The following is a 20,338-nucleotide window of genomic DNA, read 5'->3' as shown; positions in this document are numbered from 1 at the left end:
CTCCTTATAAAACAAAGTCCCCCGCTGCGTCTGTCTGTGTGTATGTATGTTCGCGATAAACTCAAAAACTACTGAACGGATTTTCATGCGGTTTTTAGCTATCGATAGAGTGATTCTTGAGGGAGAATACTTAAAGTATAATTTGTTAACCTGTGCGAAGCCGGTGCGGGTCGCTAGTGATGATGATGATGCTCTCCTGACCGATTTCGGCCACAGCGACTGTGTGCTCTGGAGTAGGCAATTCTTAACTCGTGTTATTAGAGTGCAGCTGATCCACTCTCTGGTGCGCCCTTAAGTGGCTCACGTACCCTATCTTCTTGCTAAATACTCGAGCGCACTTTGGGCACGTCAGCACACCACCTATATAATTGTAGGAAATTGAGGCTGGCGGCCGAGCCTTAAGCTCATCTCGTTTTTTGTCGAGCTCACTGCGGCGTTCAGCCTCAAAAATGCTAACTCGATCAATTCGATTCGATTGATTGGGTCGCTAGTTATATGTATGTAGGTATACATATGTACAAACTTATTTTTAAAGGAAACGAAAATTTGAAAATGTCACAATCTCAAATACTTTGAGGCTATTTCCTGTGGCCATATAATTTATGTTACAAATTTCCTTTAGTATTTTAAAAAATTTCGCGGACCGTAACAGTACATGGTACGGTTCGCGCGAAATATCGGCACTTTTCCGGGGTAATAAAAGAGGCACCGCGTCCGGCATGGAGGCCTGCCAGCACCCACCCTTTACTGCAGTCTTAGATTCTAGCTTTTATAGGATAGAGCAATTTATAATCAAAAGACCAGACACAAATACGAATTACGAAAATTTATACATTATGTTATTTTTTGGTAACCGTTCTTTATCAGTTACCTATGTACCTACAAAGATAAATGATGTTTTTCAAGTAACATCATTATTTTGTTACATCACAGATGTTTTACAGTCTTATAAGATTTTGTACAATTTATGAACTTGAATATTGTAAGGTTCAGTAAACTTGAACGAATATTAAAAACACAAGCACAATAATTCACGAAACGAAAACGGAGCACTGCGGAAATAAAATAGAATGTCCTAAATTTCTTCCAAAAGCTCATATTTAACTACCATATTCCATTGAAAATACAACTCTAATTCGTAAGTTTACAGTTTGAATTCGTATACCGCTATATTGACTCGAGAGTATTTTGAATTTATTATCCAGTATACGTTTCTAGTCTGGCCTTTCCTATTAGTTCGCGGTCATTATTTTGACAAACAGCCTCCGTGGCAAGAAATTTGTGGTCACTGCAGAGTTTGCACACAATTTTATCTGCAGTTGTATTTGTATTTGTACAGTGCCTTGATATAGTGGCGAGGTTTCTTGGCATACGACCCGTATGACTTTCTATGCATGCCCATTGCCTTAAGCAAAGCTCCATTTATGACTGTCGGTACGGAAAGAGTAGGTATAACGTTTATGGCAAACCGATACAACTCATAAAATATCCAATCTCGACGAAGTAAATAAATGAACTTAATTTGTGGTTCGGACAGATCTATAAGAATACATATAAATATAATATAACGTCCACTTACGTTGCCATTTATATGTTAATGTGAATAGCATCCGATTTCTTTAGATTCGTACAGAGATAGCTTTCGGGGGTAGATATCATTTTCACTGCCTTATTATTTTCCAATTTGTCTCCAGCATTCGTTATTGCCTCGTTTATTGCGGACCCACCCCCCTATTAACTTCGATACTTTAGCATTACACAAAAATATTCAAAATAAAAAATAAGTGAGCTCCAAAAATCAGTCGGAAATAAGTAGCAGTTATAATTTAAAATGGGTCAAAAGCTGATTTTGAAACCCACTAAATTACCTTTTCGCCTTAAGTCGATTCCAGAGTCGAAAAATCTTGACTTACTCCTCGTTGAAAGATCCATTCTTCATAAATATCCACAATATTACCACTATAACTTAACGAGAGCTAGTAATATAAGTTCCTTATCCTAATAGAGAACTAATAAAGTAAACTTAAAACTAAACTTAAGAATTCGCAAGTCCGAACGACCACTGGGCACTGTGGGTAGACTCCTTGAAGTCATAAAGCATGTGATCATCTTCGCAGATGAACACAGACTGACTGGCTACCTCGATAAACTTCGAGTCCCGAAATTTCAATGAAAAAAGAACCCCCAGAGTCCCAGGTAAAAAAATCCCGTATCAAAACCGCCATTTCCTAGTGACCCCGATCGCACTCCCATCCCTTTGTTAGGCTCCTTTTATTTATAATAGTACATTTTTTTCACACACGGCACCCCTAATAATGTGTGAGCAAAAATATGCGTAATCGTCTCCAGTGCCTATGAAATAGGGGACCCGCGAAAGTTCCATACAGAAAAACACAACTGTCCCTCCATTTGAATGGCAAAAAGTGCATGTCACTACGAAATGGCATTAGCGGATGAATATGATTTTGCACAGATCTGAATGGATGGATGACTTATAATTGTGCCGCGTTATATTTAGCATGAATTATTGGTTTGACGTGGTTTTTGTGATCGAATAGCTTAGCCAGGACATCCATAATGCGATGTAATTTCGTAAATTCGGGTTTATGATTAAACATAAAAACGTCAGATGAAATCATCAAAAAATCCTTTCTATATGACATAAAACTTGTGTAACAGAAACAAAAAAAAACTGTCTTCAAATAGAAAAGTTGCGATTAATACGAATTCGTACAATTATCACCATGAAACAAAAACATAATAAATGAAACGACACAATTAAGCCGCCAATAAGTGCGAATCCACCTTTCAAATCTAAAGCCAAATACTTCTGTTTATGACTGAACAAAAGACTTCTTTGAAAACTGGAAATAAAGTTACGACATCGGCTCCAAAAGTTATGAAACTCTTCTGTAATGAAATTACGACAATCATATTGGCGAGCAAAATGAGTGACCCTACATTGTTTGCTGTTTCTAGGTAAACAAACATGGAAGATTGACATCCAGTGTACATCTGGTATTCTGACGCAAATAATGGGGGATGCGATAAACAATATAATTTGATTTTCCTACGGACGGTCGGGACAAATTGCGTGTGGTATTTAGCAGGAAATGAGAAAACGCTTGTGATTTTTGGGGCTAACGCGTAAGCTTGTAAAGGCCATTTGAATCGATGACTATTCATTTGACCACGAAATGTAAATAAACGTATGTCCACAATATTAATGTTTGAATGCATTTTCAATTTAACTAGTACAACTTATTTTTTAAGGTGGGGCGTTAGTCAGGTTTATGTTACATATAACTTTTTGTTTTATAACGGCACATAAAATATTGACCAGTTTGAGGAGTACATCTTAATTGATTGGTCCTATTACAGGACACACCCAGTATAAGGTATTTACTATTTAACTCTCAGTTATGTGTCAACTGCTACCATTAAAGGTATCATATGATAATATGAAATTCTATATATTTATTAAGCTTAATAAACTTTTATTTACGTATTTGCCAGGTCAGTTTTACAGGATAATTATTTTACAATCCTATGACATTTAGCTTATAAAACTTTTTATGCGAGAAAAATAAAATAGCGTACAAATACTACCAAGTTTTGAAAGCTGATATAAGCTCTGTAATTGGTTGCTAGCATTTGAAAAACTTTGCTTTAAAATATCAGAAACGACCAAGAAATTTGACTATCCTATCCGGCAAGTATTACTTACAAAAAATGTTGACAGAATCGAGGGTAGAACAAAGTTTTTGCCACTCGTCCCGCTATTCGGCCGGTCAGATTGGGCTACCTGCACCGTGTGAAAACGGAACAGGTGGCTTCCGACCCGGCAATTACGCCGGACAATGCGACGCGTGATGCGCGGGAGTTGATCCAGTCGCGGTTTCTCTTGTGTGAATCCACTTGCAAACCGAAAAGAACCAAGATCCAAAGGAAACTACTGCCATTTTGTATTCTGTGGTATTGTTATACGATTCCAAATGGAATGTTATGGTTTTTGTAAATAATACGTTTTTCGAAAGTTCATTTCGAAAAAGTAGTGCATATTTTGTACTTTACTTGATTGTGGTTCAACAATATCATTAATGACATTCTTTAATATTGAGATAGAGACGGCTTAATATTTTTAAATTGTTGGTGTTTATGGTGATACCGTACCATCTTCAAATCAATATGATTTGAGTTATTGTATGAATTGAGTTCGCATTTTTTTTTATATTTATAAAATCATAGAGCAAAAAAAATTAAAAGCAAAATTAATTTAATTAGCTTCATCAGTAACAGACGCGTTCTAATGGTTACGCGCTCACGCATTTAAAAGCGGAAGGACCGTGGAATCAATTTATCATGTTTGCAAAAAAAAACTTTCCCAAATGCTCTGATTCTGGTCAAGGAATCTTTTGTTGGTATTGTGTAGGATTCTAAAAGGGTTGCGGTATCTTCGCAAGACAGCGTGGGACGTTTGCTGACATTGCGGTGTTATTTTACATCTGCATTTTTTTGACATGTCTTATTACTTATTAGACCAATATAAGTGCTTTGTAAATATATTAAGAATTCAAGTTTTCATTTGTTACCTGTATTTTTATAATTGCACATAATAAACAGTCGGTAATGCTTCCAAAGGATATTTGATTCTAAAGTTCGTAGGTAGGTACTTTGTTAAAACAGTATCCTTCTTAAATAATAGACACCTACATAAATTACAATTTGATGTTTTATGCCGTCGTGAGTGGGGTCCTATCCTATCCTTTCAGGCCTATTCGGATTTCGAGATAATCACAAGATCTTGAGACGATTTAGAGATCAACTAGATCTACATTAGATATCGACTAGATGTGACTTGTATATCTAAGTCATAACTTGTCGAAATCGCTCAAAAGGACCTCCAGAATCGCGGAAACGTCAAATTTGACATATCTATGTTACAAATATCTTTAAATTATCCGTATCGTAACTTGTTGAAGTCTAGTAGAAATCTAATTCATTTTCCGAATCGAGCCGTTTGTGTCCCATAAAGTTTTAACTCATAATGTATTGTTTATCAGATTATCATTAGTCCTAAAACAGAAACCGTTAACTTTTCAGGATTTTCGTAAGGTTATCCTATAGATGGGTTAGGTTAGGTTAGGTTTGTTTTATGGCAATCCTGAAAAGTCACGCGTTTCTGAACAAAATAAATGATGACTAACAAAAATGCGGACAAACAATAAAGACCCCGTCGTGAGTATTTTATAAACTAATGCTTAAGTATAAGAAAATGCTATACATACAAACTTTTACAAAGATTGTCTATACACTCATAAAAAACCTGAGGTCGCATCGTTCTCATCGATCATTTCCTACATCTCGATTAATCTTTCACGCCCAGCATAAGGAGGCCCCTAAATGTATCGATATTAAACTAAGCGCTGTCGGTACTAATGTTGACGGTTAGGGAGGGGTCAGATTAAGATGGTCGGTATGGGTGAGGTACGTTGATGAAACCAATTACCGTGGCGTGAATTAAGTCGCTTAATGCCTTGCAGTTCGCATCACAGAGTTAGGAATAGATGGAAAAGGCAATGGGATACAAATGTAACGAAGTTATATACGTACAGCATGTCTGATTATTTAGCTATGTAGGTAATATTTCAATGCAAAAAAAAAGGTTCACTTTGATATTCTTCTTGGAAGAAAACATCGTTTAGTGTAAAACTATATAATCTACTTAATTCAAATTTCTAGTTCTACTATTGACTTTTCAATTGAAAAATATGAATACTTATAAAAATATGATCGGAACAACGCGAGGAAGATGATGATGATATAAAAATATGATAATTTTTTGAAAATATGACTATATTATTTGGATATTTAAAAAAAAGAAAGCTTCTTCATCTAACACCCCGGGAACAACAATGACCCCAACGGATACCGCATTTAAAAATGCTTCCATTAAATTCAAAAGTTTCAATCCGTTCCCAACAAACAATGGCGGGTCAGTCGGCGGTTATCAGGCGATCGCGCATCGCGTCAAATTTATCGCCGCCCGCGCCGTTTTAGTTGCGTGAGAGTGTAGAACCGAGCTATTGCGATCACCAGTGTAACGTGATCTGGAGGTCCATGACAAACATACTTAATTAGAGATCCCTCTTATACTAGTTGATCAAGTGACGAACTAGCCCGCTAGGTGAGAGATAGGAATGATACGTCTGCGTGCTAATCTTATACTTATACTGCTTACTTTCGTATTCGTAAGTTAAAGGGATAGTTCAGACATAGAAGTTCTGGAGACAAAATTTAATTACTTACAGACAATGATAAATTCAATTATCATAATTTTTCTTTCCTATGCTGATCGCCCCCAGCTTGGATTGTAAGTGTACCTATATTTTTATAAGTAGGTACATATTATTTCTATCCTCTTGGGGTTCAATGTCCTAATACTAGTAAAAAAAATCTCCAAACCATGCAGGGATCAATAGTATATGAGAAAAGCATCGATAATTGAGTTTATCGATATAGGAACTCCCTTTATTTTTGCTGTTTATTTACTTAATATGTTTGATTCGTTATTATTACATTAGTTAAGTGATTTTTGTGCTAGTACATACTACATAGTATAGACTCGCAGAGTAGTAGTAGATATTTAGTAGCACTAATTAAATTATTTTTTCATATAACATGTTTAACGCTTGAGTTGCCTACTCTGTTATTTGTAGCTTCATGGCAATTATATAGATCGACGGATTGTAAGATGTCAGAGCAAAGTATTTGTAGGTATATTAAAATTAATAAACCAAAAATAGGTATATAGGTATATCTACTTCCACTACAATTAACATTTGAACTCGAAATATGTTTTTTTTATATTAAAAGTTTTAAGTAGGTAAGTTCTTACGAATGCAACTTTTAATTTTAGGGTTTTAAGAAATAACGGTTACAGTAAAACTTGTTGTTGTTTTTAAACACATTTTAGGTACTTTGAATATAACCTTTATTTAAGTACTGGGTTATATAACAACGGTTATTTTTTTATTGTTTATAACTTTTTCTTTAAATTCATAAACCATAAGAAAGTTATGGGTCATAAAGGCGCGAAAGCTTTGTTTTAAAGTGACCTCAATTAAACGGACACCGTGCACGAAGACGTAAGTGCAAAATCCCAGGTCATCGGAAACATGAGCGGTCACATCCTCAATGCCTGTCGAATGACCTGTAGGTAAATGTAAAAAAGAAACCCAAAATATAAATATTGTGCCAAAAGATATATTTTAAACAGTGCGATTGTGAACCGAACTAAAAATAATTTTAAATTTGATTGACCTTTAGGTTGACTGGTAATTTGTTATGGTATAAAAATCCATTTATTTACATAAAAGATATATACAGTGGTACTTAGTATGTTCACTTTGTATAATTTGTATAGGTACTTCTAGTTTATGATAGAGATCAATTTGAAAATTATATTATCAAAAAGTTCTGAATATAACCTCTAGACATCACGGCAAACTTAAACAAAATAATGCTTATTATCGTCACATTCAGTTCTGTGCGTTTTTAGCTAATAGTATCTTCTATATGCTGGGACAACGCGAGGAAGATGATGAGTATCTTCTCAAAGTAAATAATGCCTACTCTTCATAAAATTTCATATCTTTACGCCATTTTTACTAAACCGGTCATAAAGCAAGAAAGTTAATCTCCGCTCGCCATAAACGCGCGAAACCTTTGTTTCGTACTCACATGGCCTCAATTAAACAGTCATCGCACAGACGGATGTAAGTGCATAATCTCGGCGCAGGTCATCGGTAACAAGGCGAGCGGTCACGAGTGCCCGGTATGGGAAAGCTCCCAGCATACAAATGCAGTTACGACCGTATGCCGCTGGGGCGTAAGCGTGTGATGGAGCATAGATTCTGGGTGATTTTTACCGTAGGTTATTGCTAATTAACCCATTGAAAGGGCATTTTAAAAGCGTATAAAGAGTTTGTAGATTTTAAACACAGATGTCCTTAAAGAAGATAGATTTGCCTGCAACTGTGACCCTCTAACTAACCTCTGCCCATGCTAACTACAATATTGCGACTGCATACACTGTAGTCGGAAATGCACCTTTACACTCTTAGGAAAGGAAATGTTCAATGTCGTTCACACAGCGTCTATGCGGGAAAGCCGTGTGAACGATTTTTAACGTTTCTATAAGTACAAATTTTGCTGTCACTACGGTATTCGATAAAATCCCGTATACGGCATACGAGAAAAATTTACTCCGTGTGAACCTAGCCTTAGCTAATTAACCCATTGAAAGGGCATATTAAAAGAGTTTGTAGATTTTAAACACAGATGTCCTTAAAGAAGATAAATTTGCCTGCAACTGTGACCCTCTAACTAACCTCTGCCCATGCTAACTACAATATTGCGACTGCATACACTGTAGTCGGAAATGCACCTTTACACTCTTAGGAAAGGAAATGTTCAATGTCGTTCACACAGCGTCTATGCGGGAAAGCCGTGTGAACGATTTTTAACGTTTCTATAAGTACAAATTTTGCTGTCACTACGGTATTCGATAAAATCCCGTATACGGCATACGAGAAAAATTTACTCCGTGTGAACCTAGCCTTAGCTAATTAATCCATTGAAAGGGCATATTAAAAGAGTTTGTAGATTTTAAACACAGATGTCCTTAAAGAAGATAGATTTGCCTGCAACTGTGACCCTCTAACTAACCTCTGCCCATGCTAACTATAATATTGCGACTGCATACACTGTAGTCGGAAATGCACCTTTACACTCTTAGGAAAGGAAACGTTCAAAATCGTTCACACAGCGTCTATGCGGGAAAGCCGTGTGAACAATTTTTAACGTTTCTATAAGTACAAATTTTGCTGTCACTACGGTATTCGATAAAATCCCGTATACGGCATACGGGAAAAATTTACTCTGCGTGAACCTAGCCTTAGCTAATTAACCCATTGAAAGGGCATATTAAAAGAGTTTGTAGATTTTAAACACAGATGTCCTTAAAGAAGATAGATTTGCCTGCAACTGCGACCCTCTAACTAACCTCTGCCCATGCTAACTACAATATTGCGACTTGCATACACTGTAGTCAGAAATGCACCTTTACACTCTTAGGAAAGGAAACGTTCAAAATCGTTCACACAGCGTCTATGCGGGAAAGCCGTCTAGCCGTGTGAACGATTTTTAACGTTTCTTACAAATTTTGCTGTCACTACGGTATTCGATAAAATCCCGTATACGGTATACGGGAAAAATTTGCGCCGTGTAAACCTAGCCTTAAGATATTCCTAAGCGGCGATGTATATTATCTCTCAGTTTAACATTACTTCAGTGCATCAAACAGATTGCAAAATTTTTCACCTAGACTCCTACTTAACCCAAATGACTTCAAATAATGTTAGAAACACCACCAACTCTGACCCTCTAACTATCCTACGCTTATGCTGAGAGGAAAGTGGACGACCGCTTCTTAATACAAACGTAGTCCTTATTTTCCTCTTTGGATATTGACATCACGGATAATGTTTCTACACAATTAACCTTAGTTATGCCCCCTTTCGATGTTTTTCGGTTTTCAGTTATTGAGAAAAAAAAATGAGTACTAATTTTCGGAAGCTCCTAAATTTTATACTAAATAATTATTTAAACGAAGTTAACTCAAACTAAGGAGCATAACCGTGTATAATATAATTAAATGAAATTGTGTAAAAATATTTTCTATAATGTTAATATTCAGCGAGGAATAAAAGGACTACATTTGTATGGAGAAACGGTTGCCCACTATGCTCTTAACTACTAGAGGAAAGTGGACGACCGTTTCTACAATGTTGCGAGTGTTGCGACTAGCGTACAGTGTAGTCGGAAATGCAACACCTACGATTGGGATTCAATATCCTTTGAACCGAGTTATTGTTTGCGATTATTGGTATTGTGTAGTTCGAATTGAAGTTTTGGAGTCAAATTTACATTTATTTCGCTTAGGTTTTTGTTTTTGTATGCCTTGTAAACCTTCTGAACCCCTAGTGTGACGGACGTACGCGTTTGCGTTAAGTTTCATTTTGTATGGGATTGAACTGCGCGCCAAGTGGGACGTTTTGGAAACTCAAAAACCCATACAAAATGACACTTAACGCAAACGCATACGTCACGTCACGCCACCGAATGAAATTTACACTAGGAGTACTGTTCTACATTATTATAACAATTTTCCAGTTCCATCAGATCAGATCATACTAATACCATAACAATGTAAGTAAAAGGCTCCATTTTAAATATGAGAGACAAGAGTCAAGACCTTACGACGGCGCTTCCGATGTGAACTTCAATTTGAACTGTATACCTTGCTATTATGGTTCAAATTAAAATCCAACGGAACATGCAGTTGCTGCTTGCTGTCAGAAATGGAATATTACTTTAATATGTTGAGTAAATCTAAGAGGGTTTAGTTTCCAACCTCGTTTCTTCAAATATTTTAGCAATTGCTTTTGTGATTATTTAGGTTCCAAAAATGGAGATCTGATTTATGAAACAATGGTAATATATCCTTCATCACGCCTTCTAGATTCAATTCTATCACATTATCACAAGTTATTGTTTCGTTTAAGATAAAGTGGGTGTTAAAAATCATCAACACAGGGCCCAGTGAAAGACGATAGTCGATGTTCGCTTATGATTTATGTTGTGTTGTTTCGTGTGTTGTGTTGGTATTGTTCTGGTGTCGTGGGCGGTTGCTAGATTTATAATACTTTGCCCTATGCTTTGACTAAATACGATTAATGTTTTAGCGACTTGATATTCGAATGAATGATGTGGATTTAATTGCTTTGTCGTGCTATAATTTTGATCTATTTGTCTAAACTTAATTGGTGGCGGTTTCATGTTCGGTATCTACTTCAAATGTAACAGATTTTATTGGATCACTGTACTGCCTCTCTTGGAATGCTAATTCCTTGAAATAAATATTTTTGAATTTAAATTTAATAATTTGCTTTAATATATTTTTAAATTGTATTTTTATGAACTCTGGTAATAAGTATTAAGAACTTTTACGTATTAAACTTAGTGAACTCCAAAGGAATGCGGCACAAGACAAAAAATGGTTAGCGTTGGTTTGTTTACGCGCGCAAACTGAAAAAACATCCTTTTGCGAATCGAAAATGGATGTAATTCAATAGCGCGCTCTATTAAATACGTCCGTGACGTGTGGTGAATATCGCACAGAACACGATCCGACGTGGTATCAAAAGGCTTTGGACAAGGGTCAGGAATCCGAAGATCACGGGCGATGTAAAGATCAGGTAGAATAAAGAAAAAAAATCTGATTTCGTCGAATAATACTTGGATAAAACCGTAGAATCGGAAAGAAATTAGTGATCCCAAAGTAAAAGTTATGTGAGCAAGTGATATTTATGTAACTGTACAAAATCCTATACCTAAATATAAACTAGTAGGTGTTAATACAGTTAAGTTTAAGATAAGACTAGAAAATATTAAATTTACTTAATCCATATTTTTATCGATATAGATAAAGTACAGATTTGAATCAGAACGATCACAATCAACGAACAGAATAAACCTGAACCGTACAATACAGCAGCCGTCGATTAAAACACAATAGCAAAAAAATGTAGAAAGTGACACTTGTAAACCCTTTTCTAGTAAAATTGATGAAAGGAACGCATAATGATACACAATAGTTATTTTGCCTATGCTTCGGAAACCAAACCCCATTCGGCATTGTAGAAACGTTATCGGGCAGTATGTGGGTGTGTGAGCCTGTTTTGCCCAAAAAAAATCTTTTGACCGATTGTTTGTCAAAGGACCACTGTGTATTTTTTGTCGAGGTGTTTATAGGAGTTTGACCATGGGAAAATATTGGAGCTTCAGGTGCCTCTATCCGAGTCGGCCCAACCCATTGTCAACCTGTATGATTTTGATAAATCTTTACATCCTTTCTTTGGCTATTTGATGCGTTTTAAAATGTGTCCACTGACTTTTTTCTAACAGCCCAACTATATAATAAGCATAGTTTCGAATGACCTTTTTATTTATCAGCCTTTCAAATGTGTTGCAAGGCAGTGCTCCAAAAGCTGACACCTTCAATCTGTCGACACGTCTCAACCTAATAACACCTACCAAACTTTAAATCGTCTCTAACATTGAAAGGCCGACAATGACAAATTGGTATTAAAGCCTGACAAAGATGGACTTGAGAGACTGTCCACCCACTCCCGGCTATTGATCGCGGACTAACAATAAATTAATTCTTGTTATGAACATTTTTTATCCCATTGTATTTTGGCCGAGTATTTATTTTCGTAGGCCCCGTAATTGAGCCTAATGGGCGGACATTGGTCAAAGATTTGCCCCGGGATGAAATACAATGGCTTCTTTTAAAGCAACGCATTACGATAATTTGTTAAATGAGTCTGTTAGAATTTAAGAATGATTATAAGGATTACTATATTATACGCTAAATATAACGTCATACTGGTTTTAAATAAAACTAGGGAAGCTTTATATTTATTTGTCGAGACAAATCACCTTAATACTTTCTAATTTGATGATCAAAATCAATACTTCGAATAACTTCAACAAAAAAAGTGGCTACAATGAGCACCGATTTCTTGTACGCGATAAGTTACTGAAGGTGTATTATCATCCCGTTGCATCTACATCCCAAGATTAAGTCTAAACCGTTCACAAAGATGTTTAGCTACTGTTTTTATTGTTTGCAACACGATTTGTATTGTTAACAGGGGTAATCCTTTTCTCTGTCAATGGATTGTTTGTTAAGCCCAAATGTAAAACGTAACCTATTTGGTCATCCGATTTCCTTTATTTCCCGTGATGAATAATATAAATGTCGATCGATCGAAATACTATATCTTTTTAATAATGCCCCCAACGTCGTTTTGTACTGCTTAATGGGACCGGACTAATAAATCCAATTTAAATGTTACCAGGACCTCCATTGACATAACATATGTAAATCCATACGTCTTTATCTTAAGAATCACAAATGCAAAATGCCGATCGCTGCGGACATTTAAAATAAAAAAAAATATGTAGCCGGTCCACTTCGATCGAAATTCAAAACGGGTGGCCGCCGTCCGCTGAATCATTATTCTAAATTCGAAAATTAACTTGATTCCCATAATTTAAATATCAACTGCCAGTTCCCGGGTTGTCTCCTTTCTCCTGTCCCTGTTCCGCTCTAATGTAAAGATGTCGATTGCTAAATTTATATGTTCTCTTGACGAATTCAATTTATTGGTGCTCTTCTTCGACTTGCATTTGTAAGAGATGGGACTCTTGATTCTTTCCCACGATTGCGTATGAAGCTGCATAACTACATGCAATTTATAATAGGCGATCAGTTTCAGCGACTTTTTAAAGAGTTTATTTGCTGTATTTTTAAATAAGCCGTTTCTGGCCATGTTAAATATTCCCGTTGTGCAGTTTGATAATGTTAAATATTTTAAAAGATAGATTCATAAACTTTTTAGTTGAGTTGATCAAAAGTATGTTCATATTTTTTTATTTATTTACTATCCGTCTTAATTAACAGGACACAAAACAGAATTTTCCATCGACCTCGGTTTGTTGATTTTCTTTAGACTATACATACATTTCAATTGCAATTGTCAATACAAATGTTTTTCCAGTATTCAATGTAATTATTATCATAATTACTATAATTACGGTAAGGTCAGTGATAGAGCTATAAGTAACATGGCATCGTGATCGATAAATCCGGTTGTAATGCGATTCTGCGATATCCTTAATGAAGACATATTGAATCGCCAAGCGGGAATGGACAAGATATAAGCAATGTTTAAATTGACGTGCGGCTCTTTTATGTAGCATTCATTCAATTTTGTACCGCATCCAATGGCATCGAAACAATATACAACCAATATATTTAGTTGTTTTAAAGAGGTATAAATTGACCTATGAAGAAAAAAATGTTGGGTATACTTTTGCAATCAAAGTTAAAATGGATTTATCATACTTTCTGACTCCGTTTAACGAAGGAATATTCTAAAAGAAAAACATAACTTACAACAGTTTAAGACAGATGTGGAGAATACGGTCACAGTATGTAACAAACGATACCAATTAAAAGCCAGATATCCAAACAAAAAACCACATCAATTAGCGACAAGGCCCGTTGCAAAAAGGTTGTCCCACGTTTAATATTTTATTTGGCCGGGTCGCGCTCGCCGTTCTAAAGTTAACTTTGATTTTTAAAAGTTTGTTGAAAAGTTACCGCGGTGTCTCCCGTCTAGCCTCGTGCCTGATAAAGTGATTTTACGATTACTGAATTCACACTTTTGAGGAGGGTTTTAAAAAGCCGAAAGGTTTCGGTGTCTACCCTTAGGCCTAATTGGGATTACGTTAAAACCTGTCCCTGGATCGTTTAAATTTTTAATGCCCCATGACACGGTGTCATTTAGTGTAACATCCCTAATTAGAGTTAATAATGATAATGTATCCTTGAATTATAAAAAATATACCCTGCAATTACAACGTTTTTGTGTGCTATAACTATATATATAGGACACAAAAGGCTGGTTCAAGTATACGAATGGGGTTCGAGATTCCATTGTTGGGAACGGCAAAAACTGAGTACCTCGAACTTCTTACGTTCAAAATAAGAACAAACGTGTCATCGACGAAATGACGCGTGTCGACCAATCGGGCGCGACGGCCGCAGATGTCGGTGACGTCATGGTGGCAGCGACCAATGAGAGTGGTCCGTCGCCTCCGGTCAACTTGGACTAATTGCCCATGTGTGCGATAACAGCTTTGAGATGCCGTGCGCGTGCACACCGCTCCGCTCTGAATGAGTATTGCACGCAGAAATCATGGAATATTTAATTTTATGATGTCAACCTTCTAGCTTAACTAACTGGTTGTATTGCAAAATTATTTTTGCACTTTATTTATTATTTCCTTAATTCGTTTGCTAATTAAAGAAGATAATATTCCTGGTTATTGATATGGATATGGTCTTTGAGTGAATAGGATATTTGATAGAATTTAAGTTGATCAAAGCTTAATCTATCGCAAAATTCGCTTTAGGGCAAATGTTTAAAATCCCTGAAAGTAAAATTTTGAACATCCACAAATCAATATTTTTGAAAATAAAATTTTAGGAGCCTAAATTTTTAAGAAAATTTTGCTGTCTTTATCAATTCGATAACAAGTAACAAACTTTCTTTTCTCATGTCACAAATTAAAATTAAGCATCAAACCAACAATAACACAAAGCAGCTTAAACACAGGTTTGCACTACAAACAGTACAAACAAACACGGACAGTTACAATTTCCGTCAGAGAACGTAGATATATCGTCCGTTTAATTTAAGCTAAAGTAAAGCATGAGAAATCTTCAGTGCAACAATGTGCAATTAAAATATATAACTGTTGGCCAGTGGGAACGCGTGACAATGGTAAATACAAGTTAACGAAGTAAAACAGTATCTCGTGTTTGTAGTGGTCAATGGTTACTGGATTGTTATTTTACTATTATTTTTTAGTTTATTGCTTTTTTTGAATAAGCCTTCTTTGTATTGTATAATTTATTTATCTCTTGTTCATTTACCTGTTTGACAAATATTACTTTAGTCATTGTGTTTCTTAATTGTTCAAAAGATTAATTTTAATTGTTTCAAATATTGGCATGACTGTATTAAATATTGCTATTAATAGTACTTTAAATATTGTTTATTTTCATACCATTTCTCAGAATGTGTCCCCTCTTAAATTTATCAATACGTACGTTTATAAAACATTTTTCTCTCAATGCCTTTATTTCGAATATTAAGGAGACCTTGCTAATTTTTGCATTAGGTAATTATTTCCATAGTAATATTAAAGCACTTTTATTATCTTTGTTATTTGTTTATTCGCATAGGTATAGCAAAAATGTATTATTCTTTTGAACAGTTCTTTTCCCATATAATTTAGTTTCTTTTATACTTATATTTTTAGCTTTAAAAATCCCACAATTTCCATCAAAAAAGTTCCCGCAAACTTTCCACGCATTGACCGCGCACCCTTATCTCTTATAGCGAGCCAGTCAGCTGATGAAAGCCCTTTCAGCTCGGACAACGATGACCACAATCGTCTTGCGTCAATATTGACACAGGGCCCGGGTATTAAGTAGCTCGTTGCTCTGAATGGAGTCTCCGAGGTACAGTGTTTGTGTCGGCTGTGTGCGGTGTTTCGCTAAATTTCGTGCCTTTGACGGCGATTGTCTTATTAGAGATTTAATAGGAATCTTACTGCAAATATTTGTATGCCAAATTTAAATTTGGTTTTGCACTTTTGTTCAATGTTTATAGGGTTAAATTCTGGCCAGCAGTTTGTAAAAGATTGATTATCAATGGCTATCATTGATTATAGTGTTGATTGATTATCTATTTGTGAAATGTTTTGCGACTTACCTTGCGCGATGCGTACAGCTGGCATCTTGATTCTCATCTTGATTTGATCACCTATTTTTAGATCTTCAACAACTTCTTTATCAAAGAAAATTTTATCTAAATATCTTCGGTATCTGGCGACAGTTCGTCACTTCACATTCACAGCCCCGACGGCTTATCGTTCGGTGTTTTAAAAAGTTTTTGATAAAGGGGTCGAGATGTCACTGGATACTCGAAAGTCCGACGGCAGAAAACTTGCGTAAAATTTCTAGTCATCTTCGTAACTTTTTCATGTTTAGCAAATTATTTTGCACTTATCAACTTGCTTACTTTTTTCTTTTCATGTTGCTGCGCACCGGTTGGCCCTTCGGATGTTTATTCGCCAAAATTTGGTCATACGTTCTTATCAACACTTGAATGAGCGTCTCAGTGTAATCTAATCAATCCACACCTAGTGGCGATTTCGTTATTTGGCGAACGTGGCTGTTGGTCACACTTCAGATTTTATATCTTGATAAAACTTCTTCACTTTTCAGTTCGAAAATATTTGTTTGCACTGTCTTTCGCAAAGTTCACTAAAATGTTCAAATGAGACGGATTTATACTGTTTATTCAAGAAGATTAAAATCAACGATAAGAGAGTAAAACGTAATAATTTTCAGGAGTTGTATTTTCAGTTTACGATGTAGTCGTCGCGTTCGAGTACCGCGTGTGCGGAGCGGTGTAGCAGGTGCGCGGCCGACCGCCCGCTCGCGCCCGATGTCCGAGAGCGTCTGTCCTGTGTCCCTTCGCGCGAGGGCTCCGCGGCCTCCGCATGTCCACGACTCGCGCCATCTCGCTCGGCCGGCCGACGAGGGCGCGTGCGAGTCCGTACGGATAGCCAGGGGTTACTCGCGGTCGCAGCCGCCTCGGCTGAACGAGCGAGACCGAGCGTACCTCCCGCGCGGCGAACGCCCGCGCGCGACAGAGACGGCCAGCGATCATAAGTGCCGTGCGTTGGTGTGCGTGCGCGGGTGGGGCGAAGATGCAGCGCGTACAAAAGAAAAGGGATAATATTTGCTTGCATATTTCATGACTCGATTAGGAGATGGAATTTTTAATTGAACGGACCTGTGAAGTGCGGTCAGTCTCCGCTTAGATTTTAAAAAGTTCGGTAATGAAATGCTAACAATTGATTTTTATTAGACTCATCCTTTCTCCAATATGCAATGTATTGTACCTGTATTTAAAAACAAAAAAAATAAGGTTTAAAAATAGCAGTTTTGTACCATTTACCCTGAAAATATGGCTAACTCGATGGAAACGAAAATTTTACAATACTATTCTATTACGAATCAAATCGCTCCCCGTAGCGCTACGAATGCTACGCTCGTAGCAACACGTGTTCGTAGACGTCGCATGAATTGCATGTAAAAATATTACTTCGACTAGACTAGTGAAAGAAAATGTTTACTGAAAAATATCGGCTAGAATGTTGTAGTCTGAAATGTTAAAGAGTTAAAAATGTTGTCGATAAAATGTACTAAATAATGCACCTCTCAAATACGCACGAAGCTACGCTGCCCCACTACATTTTTCACTCTCACCCCGCCAAGTTTTAGAGCACATTTTTCCCGGCGTTATTTTACTTAAGACGCCACGAGGAACTTATCTCGGTCGGTCCTTGACTTTAATAAGTTTTATGAGTGTCAGTCGCGACTTAACTGCCGCGAGAACGCCGGCGAAAAAGAACTTTTTCATAATTGTTTCTGAACGAACTCTGGGAACTTTACGTTCGATTTTTAAATTCGTGAATTGTTTTCGCAATTTTGATTGATTGACGAAAATTTTGTCAACTGTTTCTGTGATACGAAAAGACGTTATTTTAAATTAAGGAAATGGCAAATGAAAACGTGAATACTTTTTTAACTACATTGTTTGGATACGAACGTATACATGTTTTATACGATTCCTTTGAATTTCCCCGTCGCTTGACCAAACACGCTATGATAGGCTGAAAACCCGTGGTCATCCAATGTCCAGTGTGTGATCCAACCTTGAAAATATCCCCATTCCTCTCTAATCTTCACATACATTAGGAAAAGATAGAGACAAATAGGCTGGTCCGTTTTCCGAAGTGAAAAGCGTGGGACATAATGACCGATGTATGTCTATCTCGGTCGGGAGTAGGGTTGCGAGGGGGTGGTGAAAGGGATGGTGATGTGTAGCACGCATGTGTGTCCGGTGCCGCTACTCGCCGATAGGGGGCGCGTGGAAAACTATGTCGCGTTTCGTTTAGAAATGAACCTTAGCAGAGGTTCGGATCAAAGTACGAGTATTAAGAGAAGAAAGGTTTTGTTATGACGCTAAAATGTTATTGTGTAAAATGTTGTTGTTCTCTCTTTTTCAACTGTTTTAATCTTTTGATTTGTTTTTCATTCAATTTAAATTATTTATTTATTTATTTAGTTTATATTTAGGTTTAGTTTTTAGGGTTCCGTAGCCAAAGGGTAAAACGGGACCCTATTACTAAGACTCCGCTGTCCGTCCGTCCATCCGTCCGTCCGTCTCTGTCACCAGGCTGTATCTCGTGATCTGTGATAGCTAGACAGCTGAAATTTTCACAGATGATGTATTTCTGTTGCCGCTATAACTACAAATACTAAAAACAGAATAAAATAAAAATTTAATTGGGGCTCCCATACAACAAACGTGATTTTTTACCGAAGTTAAGCAACGTCGGGCGGGGTCAGTACTTGGATGGGTGACCGTTTTTATAGATAATGGTACGGAACCCTTCGTGTGCGAGTCTGACTCGCACTTGGCCGGTTTTTTTATTTAAATCTAAACTGTATCTAGATTGCTTTTTGATACTTACCAAAAAATGTACCTTTAAAAACCTAATTTTAACTACCATAGAAAATGTTATAAAAATAGGTTACATTACGTACACGTAGATAATGGTACGGAACCCTTCGTGTGTGTGCGAGTCGGACTCGCACTTGGCCGATTTTAATTAGTTTTATGTTTAGTTTATGTGTTAGTTTAATTATGAAATAAAATTTTATTAATTAAATCAAATTAACGATTTATTTTCATATATTTTATTAGTATAATTTAGTTTTTATATAATATTATAAGTATTAGTTAAATTTTTAAGTAGGTTTATTTTAATTTTAGTTTAGTTTTTAAATCTTTAATTCATAGTTAGTTTTAATGTTGTTGTTTTTTTTATTATTATGCTCTACTTATTTTTTTCTTTTTAAAAATAAAATTAGCGATACCTAATGCTTTCATGATAAATAAGTATTTTTTACTGTCTGTATATTTACCTAAATATGTAGGTAGTTATGTGAATTGGCAGGTGTTGTAGCTTAAGCGGATATGAGGTTTTTATTTATATCTATTCATTATGAACGTATTTCTCTCTATTTATTTTTTGTGGATACCTAAAAGACTTTACTTATCTTATATTTTACACTTTTTTAACTGCATTTCATTTTCTGTGTTTTTTTAACTGTATGGTGCACAATAAAAAATATTTACTTACTTAGATATGTGACGTTTCACGGCAAAAGGTACCTTATGGCGGTTGGCGCTTACGCTATTATTAACGCCGCGTCAATATTATTACGGCCGCCATCAGGTACCTTTTGCCGTGGAACGTCACATAGGTAACTTTACTATTTCATATCTAGTGAATCTCTAATTCATTTCCCGAATCGCGTCGCAAAGCCTTACTGTCATACGGCGCGATTCGAGATATGAGAGATTCACTAGATATGAAATAGTAAAGATATGTGATATTCCACGGCAAAAGGTACCTTATGGCAGCTGGCGATTACGTCGCATAGCGCCGCAATAATATTGGAGCGGCGTTAATAATAGCGTAAGCGCCAGCC

The 20,338-nt window shown here is 36.3% G+C and overlaps 1 protein-coding gene across 1 annotated transcript in view; it reads right to left on the bottom strand.

Annotated features, from left to right (window-relative positions):
- LOC134797165 (B-cell lymphoma/leukemia 11A) overlaps window positions 1–17,416 on the bottom strand; it is a 53,837-nt gene extending 36,421 nt beyond the window's left edge. Inside the window, exon 1 of the mRNA XM_063769419.1 lies at window positions 16,479–17,416. Coding sequence (XP_063625489.1) covers window positions 16,479–16,515 — 37 coding nt within the window. The 5' untranslated portion in view covers window positions 16,516–17,416. The remainder of the gene's footprint in view (window positions 1–16,478) is intronic.
- Window positions 17,417–20,338: the final 2,922 nt, after the last annotated feature.

Source organism: Cydia splendana, chromosome 14, assembly GCF_910591565.1.
Source record: "Cydia splendana chromosome 14, ilCydSple1.2, whole genome shotgun sequence".
NCBI classification, from domain to species: Eukaryota; Metazoa; Arthropoda; class Insecta; order Lepidoptera; family Tortricidae; genus Cydia; species Cydia splendana.
The sequence above is the reverse complement of the archived record's forward strand: the minus strand, read 5'-3'. Positions and strand labels throughout refer to the sequence as shown.